The 18,253-nt window shown below is 38.8% G+C and overlaps 1 protein-coding gene across 1 annotated transcript; it reads left to right on the plus strand.

The window, feature by feature from the left end:
* Nucleotides 1–2,252: 2,252 nt before the first annotated feature.
* Nucleotides 2,253–16,963, plus strand: LOC124141918 (solute carrier family 22 member 16-like). The gene is made up of 10 exons (XM_048388289.1): nucleotides 2,253–2,358; nucleotides 3,782–4,077; nucleotides 7,134–7,339; nucleotides 7,574–7,789; nucleotides 8,663–8,902; nucleotides 13,160–13,294; nucleotides 13,553–13,635; nucleotides 13,986–14,109; nucleotides 14,435–14,507; nucleotides 15,310–16,963. The coding sequence occupies exons 2-10, from the start codon at nucleotides 3,802–3,804 to the stop codon at nucleotides 15,508–15,510; spliced, it is 1,554 nt and encodes a 517-aa protein (XP_048244246.1). The 5' UTR covers nucleotides 2,253–2,358; nucleotides 3,782–3,801; the 3' UTR covers nucleotides 15,511–16,963.
* Nucleotides 16,964–18,253: the final 1,290 nt, after the last annotated feature.

The following is an 18,253-nucleotide window of genomic DNA, read 5'->3' on the forward strand; positions in this document are numbered from 1 at the left end:
AAACAGTGGAATCAAGGGGTACAAATGGTAGCGGCATGAAACAGGAAACTTATACGTGTCCTGAACAATTCCTTGCGGAAATCATGAAGCCAAATGATCGGGGGCTAATTATGTTTTACAACTATTTCGGGTACATATTGTTACAAGATAAAATGCATCCCACAAACCTATTGAAATTCTGACAAGTTCAACATACTGATAGATTTGATGCTGTCGTTTCCTGTTTAGTAAATCACGAGAGACACAATACATTAATCGTGAAATATATAATACATTAGATCATTTAGAAAATCATTGACCCACCGGAAAGAAGTTCTCGGTAATTTCCGATCACGACACAAACATGAGCTCCCCTGATATATTTTTTAACGAATCAAAGTGATGTGTTAGATGGTTTCAGCGCTTGGTGAGTGGTGAGGGTTTTACAGTCAGTTGTAACGGTTGCTGTTATCTCACATCATATTGACGTTACTAAAATATCACGCTTACCAATCTACAGGAGTCTCATGAAAGAGCGAAATGTTACTATGACACGAATACTTCTTCCACCTGGGAGACGAGGCGTGGTTCCACTCAACAGCCTGTGCTGAAGAGCAATGTTAAAAGTAAGGCAAACGATTTGAAGAACCTTATTACATCGCTGATGACTTGCAGCATTTTACGTACAAACAACGTCGAGCACAGAAAGGTTCCCATCCATACTAAATGGGCCAACTAACTCCAGTTGTCGCTCGGACAATCAAGCTACTCCGTTTCAACTGGACAAATCTGATATGGGCATGACAACCCATACTTAACAACAGTTAACCCCGAACAGGCACAAACTATCACCTTGCATTTAAAGGGCGATGGCGTTTACACAGCATAAGGATATTAGCGCATAAAATAGCCATTTGAGAGAAATACTACAAGGTTCACTTGGAACATTATACTATACAGGAGGCTACAAGGGGACCCGAAACCAGCATCCCTTAAGGATTGATTCGAAGTTACATGAAACATAAGTCGTTAAAGAAGAAGCGTAAGCATTAAGTAAGTATATATGTATGTTCTCAAATATTTCAATTGCTGTTTCATACTAATTGTTTTATTTTGTTTGCATATTTCGTGTTGGAGACGTCTAATATTGATATCTGCATGTGTTTTATTGCAGGTTTATAACTATATGATCCTACATGTGAATGCATTTAGCAAGGCGCATGTCTATACATGCTACACATCATGTATAATTACATTTTTTGATGATTCAGTTTGTGCAAAGGATTGCAGGAAAATAGAATCGTGCATATATGTTGTATTGTTTAGTGTCATATGTTTTGAATACTCAGGTTACTTACAGCCATGTGTTGATTTATACTTGAAAATACAATTCATATTCACGGGTTACTGACCTAACTCTTCTAACCTTTGGTTCACGTTGCGTAACACCTCCATCTACAAGAAGGTTACAGGTCGCGCTGTCAAAAGGGGACGTTGTAAATATTGCGTGGACCATTAAAAGCTTTGTTCGCTATGGGCGTGTACATAAAAGAAAACAAATAAACAATAATATACAAGCTAGGAGGACAGTGCATCGCATTCTTATACAACGTGCTGAATATAAAGGGACGAGAACTGAAATACAGTGATAAGAATTGAGGTTGGAGGGTTATGTTGTACAGGTACAAATATATGATTGATGATGGGAAATGTTGCGGTGACCCATGTTGATATAAGGATCACGCTATTCTTCAGGGCATTATCATTTGCAGAAGCCTGAGGTCTTCCATTAACTGCCCGACTACATAATGTAACAGACATATATATATAATGTGAGTAATGGTTGACATTTATTGAAGTAAAATATTCAAAAATTGTAAATACATTTTTAAGGTCATGTATTTAATAATGTGTAGGACTGGGCTCAACCTTTTCTGTATGTAAATAGTTTCAGGATGCTAACATGAGTAAACTGGTAGTTCCCGTAGTACATGATCCTCATGAATCAAGCACAGCGTGGTTTGTCTACGGGCCCTGTTGGCTATTCCGGGTCAGATACAGTTTACGAGCGTGGCACAAATTCATTCTTTGTACGTGTAACTTTGAGCTTGATATATTGTAAACAAAGCAGACAGCAGAACGTAGTCTCCCCATCTGCCCTCATGTCATGCTTGTCTAACACACTTCTGTGGCGTTCTTATGCAAACATGATTACAAGTACTTGAAGTTCGCATTCACTTGACATAGTTACATACAAGGCGCCCTCCGATAAAAGCAGAGGTCGTCACGACCGTCACAACGTGCAATTAAGCACCATCTTGGGGTGGAGCATATATTGTCTACAGATACCATTCTTAAAATACTCGAACTGCCCCGAAGGTACGTCACAAACATTTGTTTCTGAAAGCTTAAATGTTGAGATAAATGTTTGTTAACACCATGAGTGTGAGGTAAGGGAATGCTCACAGTCCAAAGGTAAAACGATGTTATGCCTTCTTTACATTTTCAATATAGTACGGTTTTCAGAGGAAACTTATTAAGTTTGCTTGAATTAACTTCCGTCGGATATATAAGTGACAGAGATAGGGTGTCATTTCATTCAAACATGAATTAGGTGGGTGTGGGTGAATAGAGTTTGACGTCGCGTTTATTGATGTTTCACTCATATAATTTATGCGCGCGTGTGTGTGTGGCTGATTGTACTTGTCCGGACATGGTCGGTTTCATAGTGTTAGACCATGCTTCAGATTAACATGGACACGCAACTCAGACACATATCATACTGACTCCGAGCCGACCAGTGCTTGTTTTAGCTCCGCAATGCCGAGCGCCAGGCAGGGTAAACAAGTACAAACTATTATCGTCGTTTGATAGGACGTATCCAGGGGATACAGATATATATAATGAAATGACGGATGTATGTGTCGCAACTGAGTGTAAAATATGTGTGCTGTAATCAGCGTCTCATTATCGGCATTCGCGAAATGTAGTTAATTTAACACCATTCAAAATTACGGAAAGTTCGGAGTTCGTGTTTCTCTCAACACATTCTTTCGTTATTTGCGGGGTTTTTCAGAATGATTTTTGAGGTTCTGATAAAGGAGGGATACTAAGATCACTTATGTGATATTTATATAATTGAAAGTTGCCCACACTATTTACTATATGTACCTTATTTTCGTCCATATGTGTACTTTCCTTTTACCTGAAATGGTCAAAAATAAATCAGTACTTGCAGAAACCACAACTGTAAAATGTATTTCGTGAGTGATGGGTTTCACCGAAGTGGTAAGCGTCTGAGACCAGCATCACTTCGGGCTTTCCTCCATCATCAAGCTGACACGCCGTGATATAACTGGAATACTTTTAAAAGCGGCGTTAAATCCAACTCACTCACTCACTCACTTGAAAAGGAAGGACATATACAATGGCAGTACCCGACGTCAAGTGGTTAATAAAGCGTCTCGTATATATCCCATGTTGCCGAACGCTCCACACACAATGTAACCTTTACAATGTTCCACACATTATCATAATTTACAACTCCGCATGTCAAAGTCATGCATAATTGAATTATGCATGATTTCTTTGGTTGACGCTTTACGCCGTTTCGTTTGCGTGGTCTGGAACAAAGAGTTGTGGTCTTACCTGCTGATATGTTTAACTGTTGTCGAAGGAGAAACAGTATATTTTTTAAAGTGAACTTTATGTAAGGTAATTTACACAATCCGTCATGATCTAATTAGAAAACGTAATACCGAAAAGGCACATAAAACAGTGGAACGTGTATTTGCATCTCCAGATCCGTGAGCAGACACAAGGATGTACTCTGACGAGATTATAGACGGCGTGGGTGGAATGTCCCGGTTCCAGATCACGATCATGCTGCTAATCATGGTTCCGAAGGGTATGATAGCATGGGGAATGTTGATGATGTCGTTCGCGGGAGTATTCCCTGACAAATGGTGGTGTACGGACGTCGTTGGTGAAAATGTCGGCATCAACAACTACACTGGTCTGAAGAAATGTCCGGTAGCAGGCAACGAAAGCTCCTGCACCTTTGTGTACAGTCAAGAGAAGGACACGGTCATCAATGAGGTAAGACACAACCATTGTTAGTGCAGATGAGCAGTTTTGGTATTTTTAGCTAGTCTGCATATGTGCTGGGATGGTTGTGAATGTTATGAATATAGCAGTATTACTATTGCCACATGCAGGAGTATACGCTTGGAAATACCTTCTGTCCAAAAATGTGTATTGGTGCTCGAGGTATATATCATTGCAGAATACTGTTTCAGGTATATATCATTATAGGATGCAGATCCAGGTATATATCATCATAGGATGGTGCTCCAGGTATATATCATTATAGGATGCAGATCCAGGTATATATATCATCATAGGATGGTGCTCCAGGTATATATCATTACAGGATGGGGCTTAAGGTATATATAATTACAGGATGGTGCTCCGGGTATATATCATCATAGGATGGGGCTTCAGGTATATGTCATCACAGAATGGGGCTTCAGGTATATATCATTACAGGATGGGGCTTAAGGTATATATCATTACAGGACGGTGCTCCAGGTATATATCATTAGAGAATGAATATGTGCTCCAGATATAATTTATCATAGGACGGTGCTCCATGTATATATTATCATAGCGCGGTGCTCCAGGTATATATTATTATTGGACGGTGCTCCAGGTATATATCATCATAGCACGGTGCACAAGGTATACATTATCATAAGACGGTGCTCCAGGTATATATTATCATTGCGCGGTGCTCCAGGTATATATTATCATAGCACAGTGCTCCAGGTATATATTACCATAGCACGGTGCTCCAGGTATATATTATGATAGCACGGTGCTCCAGGTATATATTATGATAGCATGGTGCTCCAGGTATATATCATCATAGCACGGTGCTACGGGTGTATATTGTCATAGCACGGTGCTCCAGGTATATATTATCATAACACGGTGCTCCGGGTGTATATTGTCATAGCACGGTGCTCCCGGTGTATATAGTCATAGGACGGTGCTCGAGATATATATATATATATACAGGATGGGGCTCCAGGCATATATTATCATAGGACGGTGCTCAAGGTATATATCATTGCAGGATGGTGCTCCAGGTATAGATGATCACAGCGTGGTGCCCCAGGTATATATTATCATAACGCGGTGCTCCAGGTATATATTATCATAGGATGGTGCTCCAGGTATATATTATCATAGCACGATGCTCCAGGTATATATTATCATAGCACAGTGCTCCGGGTATATATTATCATAGTACGGTGCTCCAGATATATATCATAACAGGATGGGGCTCGAGGTATATATCATCATAGTACGGTGCTCCAGGTATATATCACTGCAGGATGGTGCTCCAGGTACATATTATCACAGGACGGTACTCCAGGTGTATATCATCATAAGACGGTGCTCCAGGTACATATTATCATAGCACGGTGCTCCAGGTATATATTATTATTGGACGGTGCTCCGGGTATATATTATCATAGCACGGTGCTCCAGGTATATATTATCATAGGACGGTGCTCCAGGTATATATTATCATAGCACGGTGCTCCAGGTATATGTTATCTCAGGACGGTGCTCCAGGTATATATTATCATAGCGCTGTGCTCCATATATATATATTATCATAGCACGGTGCTCAAGGTACATATTATCATAAGACGGTGCTCAAGGTATATATTATGAAAGGACGGTGCTCCAAGCATAGATTATCATAGTACGGTGCTCCAGGTATATATTACCATAGGACGGTGCTCAAGGTATATATTATGATAGGACGGTGCTCCAGGTATATATTATCTCAGGACGGTACTCCACGTATATATTATCATAGGACGGTGCTCCAGGTATATGTTATCATAGGACGGTGCTCCAGGTATATATTATCTTAACATGGTGCTCCAGGTTTATATTATCATAGTGCGGTGCTCCAGATATATATTGTCATAGCACGGTGCTCCAGGTATATATTATCATAGGATGGTGCTCCAGGTACATATTATCATAACACGGTGCTCCAGGTATATATTATTATTGGACGGTGCTCCATGTATATATTATCATAGCACGGTGCTCCAGGTATATATTATTATTGGACGGTGCTCCGGGTATATATTTTCATAGCACGGTGCTCCAGGTATATATTATCATTGGACGGTGCTCCATGTATATATTATCATAGCACAGTGCTCCAGGTATATATTATCATAGGACGGGTCCGGTGCTCCAGGTATATGTTATCTCAGGACGGTACTCCAGGTATATATTATCATAGGACGGGTCCGGTGCTCCAGGTATATGTTATCTCATGATCAGGACGGTACTCCAGGTATATATTATTATAGGACGGTGCTCCAGGTGTATATTATCATTGCGCGGTGCTCCAGGTATATATTATCATAGCGGTGCTCCATGTATATATTATCATAGCACGGTGCTCCAGGTTTATGTTATCAGAGCACGGTGCTACAGGTATATGTTATCTCAGGACGGTGCTCCAGGTATACATTATCATAGCGCGGTGCTCCATGTATATATTATCATAGCACGGTGCTCCAGGTTTATATTATCAGAGCACGGTGCTACAGGTATATGTTATCTCAGGACGGTGCTCCAGGTATACATTATCATAGCGCGGTGCTCCATGTATATATTATCATAGCACGGTGCTCCAGGTTTATATTATCAGAGCACGGTGCTACAGGTATATGTTATCTCAGGACAGTGCTCCATGTATATATTATCATAGGGCGGTGCTCCGGGTATATATTATCATAGCACGGTGCTCCAGGTATATGTTATCATAGGACGGTGTTCCAGGTATATATTATCATAGCACAGTGCTCCGGGTATATATTATCATGGCACGGTGCTCCAGGTATATATTATCATAGTACGGTGCTCCGGGTATATATTATCATAGCACGGTGTTCCAGGTGTAATTGAAGGACACCAACAACCATTGTATACACAGTTATGTTTGTTTGTATCCCAAGTCACGTGTCCTGCTTTAATGTAGTTGTCGGAGCATTTTTAAATTAACATGGTAAACACTGAAGCACGTTGGTGAATGCAGAATCACATGTTTTCTCCAGTGGAACCTGTTGTGTGATATGGAAGGGATAAAGCCATTGATAACAGCAATACAGATGACGGGAGTGCTGCTAGGGGCGTTCATCAGTGGTCAATCTGCTGACGTCATTGGGAGAAAGAAGACCTATTACATCTCGCTGTTCCTCCACGCAGTGTTTAACTTGGTGGCAGCATTTTCAACATCATGGCAGATGTTTATTGCGTTGAGGCATGTATGAAATCATTCCTTATGTTGAAACAAGATGGTACCATTACGACCTGCTATTGCAATGAATGAGAAATTTACATATTATTATTTTTATTATCAATTAAATCTCCACATTTGTAAAAAGTATAAAGTCCGTTATTGTTCCCCGCTGAATATACATGTAAAAAGCTTGATAAAGACTGAAAGCAGGTTAAGCTAATATTCACTCATTGTGTGTGCCTATCTTTTTTTCAGATTTTGTATTGGTTTGATGGTTGGTTCCTTCCTGGTGGTGAGTTTTACCTACACAATGGAGTTCATAGGGACCCGTTGGCGTCCAATCATCGCCGCTATTCCCTTCTGGCCAGTCGGATCAGCTCTGCTTTCTCTTACTTGTTGGTTGCGACCGAACTGGTCTGATCTACACATTATATTGGCAGCCATTCAAGTCCCCTTTTTATTCGGATACCTGTTAGTATATCCATTTTCTATTTACTGCAGAGAAAATTATGTATATTGTATATTGTATATGTCATGTGTTTGAAATGGTGTTTTACCTGTGACACACACCCGACATCAAAAGAATTGTATTTTGAAATTTCATGTAGTGTTATTGTTTTTACGACAAGACCCATGAGTGGCATTTTGAAATTGGATATGAGAGTGATCAACTTCATAACATAATACGTCAGCAATATTAAAAATCCTATTTATGGCCATTCCTTTTCAAAATGGAATTAAATTTGGGATGTGTGTAGTTAGCAGTGGGATTCATAACATATGTTCCGGTTTTCACGATATTTCAAAGTTCGCCTTCCACTGACCTTAGCACTATTCTCCTAAATTCTCTCAGTGTCTTTGCACTATTATAAACATCATCTCCCCAGAAGCCAGTGGAAAAAAGCTGAAACTTCACTTGATTGTTTCCACAAATTATAATATTCAAATTTGTTCATCAGATTTGAATCCGTTTTTCAAAATGGTCACCTCGTCAGCCATATTGAAAATGCAACTCATGGCCATTGCTCAGTTGCCCATGTTCAGATTGAAATCAAATTTGGCACATGTGTAGTTAGTAGTGGGGCTGAACGTATGTTCTGATTTTCTTTCACTATGTTTAAGTTTGACCTTGTTTGACTATACTCTTTGGCTCGGTCATCGTCTTCTCGCCGGACATTGTCAGCTTCGGGAAATTGAACTTTGCCATGTATGTTTACTCCTTAGGCTGACGTCATGTCTTGTTCAATTCATTAGATTTTGGGGTTAGTTTATAGTCTATAGTAGTTAAACAGAACAAACTTCAATAGCAATGGTGACAACAACTTCTATTTGCTGACTCTGCAGCGTTGTGCCAGAAAGTTTGCGGTACCTGGCAGTTCATGGTAAGCTGGAGGAGGCAGAGGAGGTGGTGGATCAGATGGCGCGCTACAACAAAAGAGAGAAGCCAGCGAACACTGAGATCCTTCTGAAGAAACTGTCAGAGGAAGAAAGAAGAGGTAGCGACTCTGATCGCAAATACACCTATTTGGACATCTATCGAGGCTGGAGTATGTTCAGGAAATCTATTGTCCACCAAGTTATTTGGTGAGATTTTTTATATAAAAATCTTGTACCGTTTATTGCAAGCAGACAAATTCAAGTAGAACTGAAGTCATATACCTTTATGAAGAATTAATGAAGTAACGCGTACACTCGGGATTCTATGGTGGCCGAGAGGGGACATCACTTTCTCGCTTTCTCGCTCTATCGCTTTCTCGCTTTATCGCTCTATCGCTCTATCGCTCTATCGCTTTCTCGCTTTCTCGCTGTCTCGCGGTATAGCAATATTCCCTCTTGGCCACTATAGGGGTCGCATGTGTTATGTGTTTCTATACGATAAAAAGTATATACGTAAAACAACATTAATGAATTGTTAAACATGACATCAGTGGGCGGAAGCTGAGGTGGGTTTTAATCATAAAAGAGAGCTGAGATTTTTCCAGTCACATTTCAGTTATTTATTTAGATCTACTTAGTTAAACATAATTTTAACAGTACAGACGTATGTGCTTTTATAACAATCCTTGGATTTCTGCGTAAAAAAGTATTTGATTGATTTATGGCCCAATTTAGGAGTTTTATTGGATCCCCCATCCCCAGGCCTAGTTATCAAAACAAACAGCAAATAACACCGCTTATTTGCGCTGAGTAGAGAACTTCCTAAAAAAACAACAGTGTTTTCCTAAAAACAACACTTACATGTAGGTTATATCAATGTTTATTCTGTTTGCGGAGTAGATATCATCAAACCATACCAATGGTAATACTACCGGATGTCCATTATGTAATTTCTAATGTTTGAATGACATATTGTTCTCAGTAAACCGTAATGTGGAAATATTTGATTGGTTTTATATTCAAGTTGGTATTCCCGCTATGCAAAGTGTGCGGACGTCTTATCAACAGTCATTTCTGAGTCATAAATGCAAAGTTTAATTAATAAAGTCTACTCTCATTTTTTGCATTTGAATTAAGTCTAAGGTTTATTTCAAGATTTACAGTACGTACTATTCAAAAGAAGTAAGACGAGTGATTCAAAAGAAGTTAAAGAGCACCCGATTCTTTCATATGACGATGTTTTGTCATTAGAAAAAGCGATAGAGCGAGAAAGCGAGAAGGCGACAGAGCGAGAGAGCTATATTTCCCATAAAGCCGTCCATTAAAACGGTTTTTGCTGATATTCAGTGATTCATTCTTATAAATACCACCGCTATTTTGCCTCTCATAATTGGATTTTTTCAACATCCTGTAGTAGATAAATACGTTACATATACATACAGGTACATAATGTTATCTCGTTTACTTTGTTTTCACACGTGTTTATTTTCTTGTAGTGTAGTAAATAAGCAAGATTGACAGACTACAACAGAATAGTCATTGTTCATATTTTCATAATACACACACACACACACACACACACACACACACACACACACACACACACATTCTTCCATCAATCTTAAAACTGAAACTTGAAAGGATAAATTGAACTGGAACAATTGTCTGTACATTATGCAGACAAAAGTTATACATGTACACAGTTATGTTACAGATCGATTAGATACTAGTATATGTCTCTACCTTAAGTCACCTATACAACTTTTGCGAGCGTCATTTACCCGTAACCTCATTCCTTGGACAATATAAATGAAATGTGTTGTACATATTATTTTAAAACAACTCGTTTCTTATAATGCCTTTCGATCAAACTGTCTTCGGGAATTAAATTAATGCTAAAGTGCTTATAAAATAGAGTTTAACTTTCTCGCCAGGGGAGACTAGATATCAGATAATAGTATAGGCTGAAGCAGGAATATACATGTTTATGTAAAAATTATCCATCTATTAAACCATATTGTGAACAATTGTGCGTTCAGATGTGGGTTATGTAGTTATCTACTACATTGTTACACAGACAATGAGACACACACACACACACACACACACACACACACACACACACACACACACACACACACAAAAACACACACACACACACACACACAAAAAAACACACACACACACACAAAAACACACTCACACACACAAAACACACACACACACAAACACACACACATACATAATTTTGACAAAACTATACTTAAGATATACATAAGAATATTGCAATGATAGCTGATTTAACATATATTATAGATAATCATAGTAATGCACTTCAGATTATTATCAACGTTGACTATGTGGCCACACTAATTAGTATGTATCTCCATATGTGTAGGTTTACACCAGTACACATTTCAACTGTGATAACTCCACATCGATGGATGGGGGCAGTGGGATATCCTAGTGGTTAAAGCGTTCACTCGTCTAGCCGAAGACCCAGTTTGAATCCCCACATGTGTACAATGTGTGAAGCCCATTGCTGGATTGTCGTTAAAACCGACGTAAAACCATTCTCACTCACTCATGGCGGTGTTTATCAAATTACGATATGCAAGTACATGTACTTGTAGCTTTGCACAAGACAAGAGACACAATACAAGTTGATCATACATCAAATGTCAAAAAGAATATATTTGTAACATCATATACTACCGAAAACAGTTTATAGAACACCCACAATTATAAGATTGTATTTTGCAATACAATCAGCCATGACTAATTAACCATGGTACAATGTATTCTTAACTTCTTTTGAAAAGTGGGGGCACGGGTGGCCCAGTCGTCTAAGGCGCAACGATTCGCTGTGCAGAGTTGCTTCCCTTGGGCACGCCAGAAACCTATGATTGTGGGTTCGAATCCCGGTTCACCCCAATTATTTTTCTAGGTTTGTCAGCACCATACCCGTGATCGTGGGTTTCACCGAAGTGGTAAACGTCTTAGACCTTCATCACTTCGGGCTTTCCTCCCACATTAAGCTGACACGCCGTGATATAACTGGATTAGTGTTAAAAGCGGCGTTAAACCCAACTCACTCACTCTTTTGAAAAGTATATATTTAGATTTTAACGTGATTTATTTAGAGCGCATTGCCATGATCTGCCACGCGCGTTCGGCGTGATGGTCACAACCAAATAGGGCCATAAATCAATCAATTACATTTTACGCAAAACTCTGTGGATTGTTTTAAAATCACCTTCGTCTGTACAGTTGAATTATGTTTTAATTAAATAGTGAGAAAAGTTTAACTTTCCTTCCCAATAGAAACAGGTAGCACATGCAGCCCCTATAGTGGTCAAGAAGGGATATTTGTTTTCCGCGATAAAGCGAGAAAGCGATGTCCCCTCTCGGCCACAATAGGATTCAGTATTGAAACTGCTGTAATACAAACGATACAAGAGAACTTTACAAAAACAAACCGTTTGTTTTCAGATTAATAAATCATAAATATAAAGTGATATTCTTTTGATCTTCATGAGTGTAAATATTTTAAAACTGGTTAATGACTTGTTTGTTTGTTTAATGCCGAATGGACCAGACATTTCAGTAATTGACATCTTAAGCATCGATCTAAGTTTTGTTTGTTTTTGTTTGTTTGTTGTTTAACGCCGCACTCAACAATATTCCGGCTATATGACGGCGGTCTGTAAATAATCGAGTCTGGACCAGACAATCCAGTGATTGACAGCATGAACATTGATCCACGCAATTGGGATACGAGGACATGTATCAACCAACTCAGCGAGCCTGACCACCCGATCCCGTTAGTCGCATTTTACGACAAGCATAGTCGCCTTTTACGGCAAGTATAGGTTGCTGAAGACCTATTCTACCCCGGAATCTTCACGGATCTCGATCTAAGTAATTTGGATACGATGACATGCATCAACAAAGTCAGCGAGCCTGTCCACTTGATCCCGTTAGTCGCCTTTTACGACAAGGATGATCGCAACAACGTCCTTGATATAGGATTTCAGGAGCGCATGTTGATTCCGGGTTAGCAAATAAGTCACCAGCGTCCTACACGCATGATTGATGTCAGATGTGACCGAATGGATCGGATGATGCTGTTCGATGACTAGTTGATTGCGTGTCATCGTACCCCGATACCGTGTATCGTTGCTCATAATATCAACCACAAGATTGCCTGGTCTTGACTTGATTATTTACATGTCCTATCGGTGGAATAAAGCGGCCTGTAATCCAAACAAGTTGCTTTCCGGACTAAAGAGGTAGCATTGTACTTGCACACACAACCAAAAAATATTCAACAGCCAAAAAATATTCTGAAACAGGGAATGAAATGGTTTCAGGATCATTTTACTTGGCCAAGTATTCAATGTCATGTGTTCGCTGTTTAATGTCCTGCATTTGATCATGATCTGTGTGCGCTGTTTCCTGCAGGTTGCTCGTGTCCTTCGTTTACTATGGCATCTCATTCGGGGTGGGGCGCTTGACTGGGAACCTATATGTCAACATGTTCCTCGTATCAGTGATTTCTTTACCCAGTGAAGTAGCCGTGTTTTTCTTGAACAACAGGTCAGCATTACTGGATACGTTGAAATGATCGACTTATTTTTCAAATTTTTTTATCTCATGTGTCACAGTACAACAATATACACATATTTAGAAATAAATAAAGACCAAGATTGATCGAAATCACGATTTACTTTCATTTATATTTTAATTGTATAAGTCTGTAAGTCAATATCAAATGTACAACATTTTATATAAATTTTAAATCGATCATTGGTATTTTCGTAAATGGAATTAAGACCGGACAATCCTAATCACCAGGATTGGGCGGAGATGGACGGGATTCTCATTCTTCGTGTTGGCTACTTGTGGAGCATTCGGTGTCGTCATTGCAACTAGAGTTGGTATGTGCTGTACGAAATACTGAGTGAGTGAGTGAGTGTTGTCCGCAAAAGACATCAATATTAGAAAGAAACCAATCTGGACCACACCAGTCAGTGACTGTTGGCATTAACAACTAACTGGCCATGTACGTTAACCATCAACCAGATTACATATTGTCAACACACGATCTAATTTCTTGATATGCTAGTGACCTTTTCTATTCTGAATCCAATCAGTGACATCGATCGATACACATTAAAGGTTTACTGCTTTACAGTATGATAATGAAATTTGTTGAACATAACAACCAGGGTTATTGTTCTGTCACAATTAGGCTCATACCTGTATATCGCCTCTGTGTTTATTATAGATATGTCTGAAAGTATCCGAGGAGTAGCAACAACAACACTGGCCTTGATATGTAGGCTTGGTGCATCATCAGCCTGGAGCTGCTACCTTGTTTTCACCAGTGAATCCTACCCCACCGTGATCAGGTATAAATAGGCAGGGATAGTATCCCTCAAGCGTTGGCCATCTAAAGAATAACATTCGTCACGAGGAAGTACGGATTATCTGTCTCTAGTGTTGTAAGCGAATTACTGAATACTATGTCACCGATATCAGCGTAGGTATTATCTGGTAATAATCGTTCTACTTTAGAAGCACGATAACACTGAAAATACGGGATATGTGAGATGCTGTATTGTTTACCCCAACCTAACGAGTTTAGTCTTTTAACATATTATTCACAGATGTGTTGTACGTTTGGTCACTGATGTGACATTATTTTCAGTGATTCTTTTAAATCATCTCTTCCAGGAACTTGGGCTATGGCGGTGCTAACATTGCATCTCGTCTTGGGGGTATCGTTTCTCCATATGTATTTGCCATGGTGAGTCATTGCTAGTCCCCTGCACTTTCGGGAAATTTAAAATGTGGACAACTGACTTTAGTTATGTAATAGATTAGGGTAATTCATTCCCTGATACCTCAACAAGCTAAATGCGATAATTAAACTCAAATAATAACAAAAACATTCACTATCATATCACTGAAGCAGGATTTGCGGTAGCGGGTTAACATATACCTCACTATTGAGGACACTGCACCGCCGGTAAACATACTAGAAACATATTTCAGAAGTGCTTTCTAAGGCAAGTAATCATAGAAAAAACGTGGTACATCCAGAGTCTAGGCTGAACGATTATCATAATAAAAATGTAATATCAACGGGTGTAAGCATATCACACGTATATGTTACAGGGAATATGTATGACAAGGGAATATCTATAATCCCTGAAATTTTCAGGGAATATATGTCTGATTCACTCAGGGAATATATATAATCACTAAAATGTTCAGGTATGATACATATTCCCTGATTTAACATCACGTTTTTTAGACACATTCCCTGAAATTACTTTTGAGGCTCTTATGTGGTCAAACTTGATAAAAAAACAAACAAATTATTTATGAGAAGACAAATATATTTGACATGATAACAAATACCTTTCACTTAACTTAACAATTAGTCTTCACTGTAATCAAAACAATGCTACATCAAACATAGGATAGACTTAACAAACAAGAACAATTTAGTTTTTGTTGACTGATTATACATATTTCCTGTAACATGTATATACCTGCAAGAGCCATACATGAAAGCACAATAAGAACATGGCCGTTACTTTCAGGGAGGTGATGATCTTCTGCCACCTTTTGTCATTGTGGGATCAGCGATGGTTGTCTGCACCTTACTGTCACTGCTGACTCGGGAAACTAAGGGCGCCCCCCTGGCCGACACAACTGTGGACGCTTCAGCGAAAACTGAGCCAGCTGATGCAGATATAACAAATTCGAAAGACATCAAATTGCATCAGAAGATCTGTTCCTGAATGTCATTCACAAACAGTCGCACAACCTGTGTAACCTATATCGTTTGTAATACGAAGAATCAGCTTTACTGCGAAAATGATCAGGAATGACAGATGTATATAATTCAACCTTGGTAAAACATAAGCATAACTCTTCTGATATATTGATTTTAGTAATTTCAGTTGTGTAATGCGCCGAAATAATCCCTGAGCAGACTTGCGTCCCTATTATCAAGGGTACTAATCCCAGGTTCGCGTTGATTATGATGCATGGTTTGTCAGCAGCATGGTTATGCCGTGGTTTTCACCAAAGCCTAAAGACGTCTGACGTACCACAGTCTGTCCAACATTAACTTAACATGCCGCAATGTAACTAAAATACCGTTCATACAGGCATTAAACCCAACGCACTCAACCCTTAGCATTATACTTCTAAAACTATTTTCCTCACAATAGCAAACGCTTTATGCATTCTTATAATTATTATAATATTTTGAACAGAAATAGTTTATTCAGCATTCTACTATGAATTTGGAATATATTCGATTGTGATTGATCAGAGGTATCAAATCAAAATATTCCCCCTGGCCACTGATTGAAACAGCCGATTCACAACGGAAGCTACTATATTTAGAATAGTACTTATTTAAAGTCATTGTCAGTAGGCGTATTTACATAATTATGTGTACAATTATAGACTACAAAATGCAAAGTTGAGGTTACTACTATATTCAGAGGATTTGTGCCAATGTATTTCGTGCAGAAAATACGATATACATCTACAAAGAGACTGTATTTCAAGTTTTGTGAACAGAAAATAGCTTGCTATTTGGCGCTATATACCACGGTGAGGTCATATCTTATGCTTCACAATGAACGTATGACATCATGATAGTGACGCGCGGTGAAGATTAAAACCTTGGCAAGGCTTGCTTATTTTTGTTTAGGGTGCCCACTTCATGTCAGCTTACGATGTTGCCGTTGCTACATACTTACAGTGCCTGCCATTAGTTCGTGTGAAGTATTCCGGTCTAAAGAAGCTGCTTGACCATAAAGAGCTCCATTGTTTTTTAAAGGCTGTTGTCGGTGATTTCGTAAATTGTGATCGTCATGATCAATACACTCAAAACACTGGACTAACCAATGCTGCTTCACTCAATATATTTACAAACATTAAAGAGTTCGCGTTTTATTTAGAATGGTAGAATGGAGATAAACATACTGTGTTTTCAGTGTAGGTTAGTGCTGCGCGTTCGGTTCCAAATTCAATTTCAATTCGGTTACATCTACAGGTAACCTGGCTCTACATTGAAAACATTGTATGTTTATTTCCAAATTGAAGGCCTCGTCGCCACGAGCACAAACATCTTCATGTTACATGAATATAACTGATGACCAATTATGAATACATTGGTGCTTAACGAGTTCCTGGCAAATGTATTTTTAAATAAAGCGCAAAACTTATCAGATCACACACAAGTTTTTTATCTTTAATATTGACATGGACAAGACATGGAATGAACGTTTCCCGATTGTTCAAGTACTATGGATATACAACTGCGAAGTGCAAAACGATAATTATTCGTCTTTGATTTCTAGTACATCACAGTTTTGCAGAGCAGTGATGCGAGGGCTGGTAAAAACGTTCTGAGGCTCACAAACAAAACCAACAATTTTGAAAGCACTTTTAATTATATTAATCAATATAATCTCCCTGCTTTTTAATACACTTCTCATGTCACTAGTGAAGCTTTTCATTACCAGTCAGGAAGAAGTTTTCTGAAAAAAACATTCACTTTCCAGGAAGGTGTTCTTTCAATTCAGAAAACAGGTGGAAATCATTTGGTGCCAGGTCTGGCGAGTATAGAGGGTGAGAATTTATACGAACCAACATTGTCGCATAGCAGCCTTTGCAAGTTGAGAGGTGTGAGAAGAGGCATTGTCTAGAAGTAGTAATAGAACTCCAGCAGTCAGTATTCCTCGCCGCTTTTCTTTGATAGAATCTCTTAGGCGATGAAGCGAGTCAGCATAGAAGGCACCGGTAATCATCCTGCACCGGTAATCAGCAAGGATCACACCCTTTGCATCCCAGAATACAGTGTCCATAAATATTTTTTTTCACATATCTTGAAGATTTGAATGTCTTTGGTGCCGGAGAACTGGAATGGTGTCATTTCATGAATTGATGTTTTGACTCGGGATCATAGCGGTTACGTATCTCTTTTTTTAATTTGACGAAATCCTTCTCAATTAGCTCTAAATTTTCTCTGGCAATGTCAGTTCTTTTTTCCTAAAGATCAGAACTTAAACACCCAACGAGCAGATATCTTATTCATCCGAAAACGTTCACGAATATTAGTTTCAATGAATCCTTGGCTTAGACCTGTGTCTTCTTCAAGTTTAGCAATGGTAATACATCTATCTGACAGTGTAAGTGTTTCTCTCATCTTGGTTTTGATTTAAACATATTTAATTGCGGAAAACCAAATGGATTAGGCAAAATTGACACACCTACGAGGCCTTCTCCTATATACATTTCATTACATTGTGGTATGTGAATTCTATGGTGCAGAATAAATGTACATTGCATAGGAATTACAAGTAATGAGAACATATAATAACACACATATTCATATATACAGTATTACACACAAACACATATACCTACATACACTCACACATACATCTACATATATACATATGATGAATTTACATTTTTGGTATACAATGGTACATGATATATTTATAAAATAACACAGTAGTT

This window comes from Haliotis rufescens, unplaced genomic scaffold (assembly GCF_023055435.1).
Source record: "Haliotis rufescens isolate VD_foot unplaced genomic scaffold, xgHalRufe1.0.p SCAF_7, whole genome shotgun sequence".
NCBI classification, from domain to species: domain Eukaryota; kingdom Metazoa; phylum Mollusca; class Gastropoda; order Lepetellida; family Haliotidae; genus Haliotis; species Haliotis rufescens.

What these genes read in the sequence shown, in the direction of transcription:
- LOC124141918 (XM_048388289.1), top strand. Translation starts at nt 3,802, where the DNA reads ATGTACTCTGACGAGATTATAGACGGCGTGGGTGGAATGTCCCGGTTC. An exon ending in CCCTTTTTATTCGGATACCT is followed by an intron (nt 7,790 to 8,662) that starts GTTAGTATATCC and finishes CTGACTCTGCAG; the next exon opens with CGTTGTGCCAGAAAGTTTGC. An exon ending in GTGTTTTTCTTGAACAACAG is followed by an intron (nt 13,295 to 13,552) that starts GTCAGCATTACT and finishes CCTAATCACCAG; the next exon opens with GATTGGGCGGAGATGGACGG.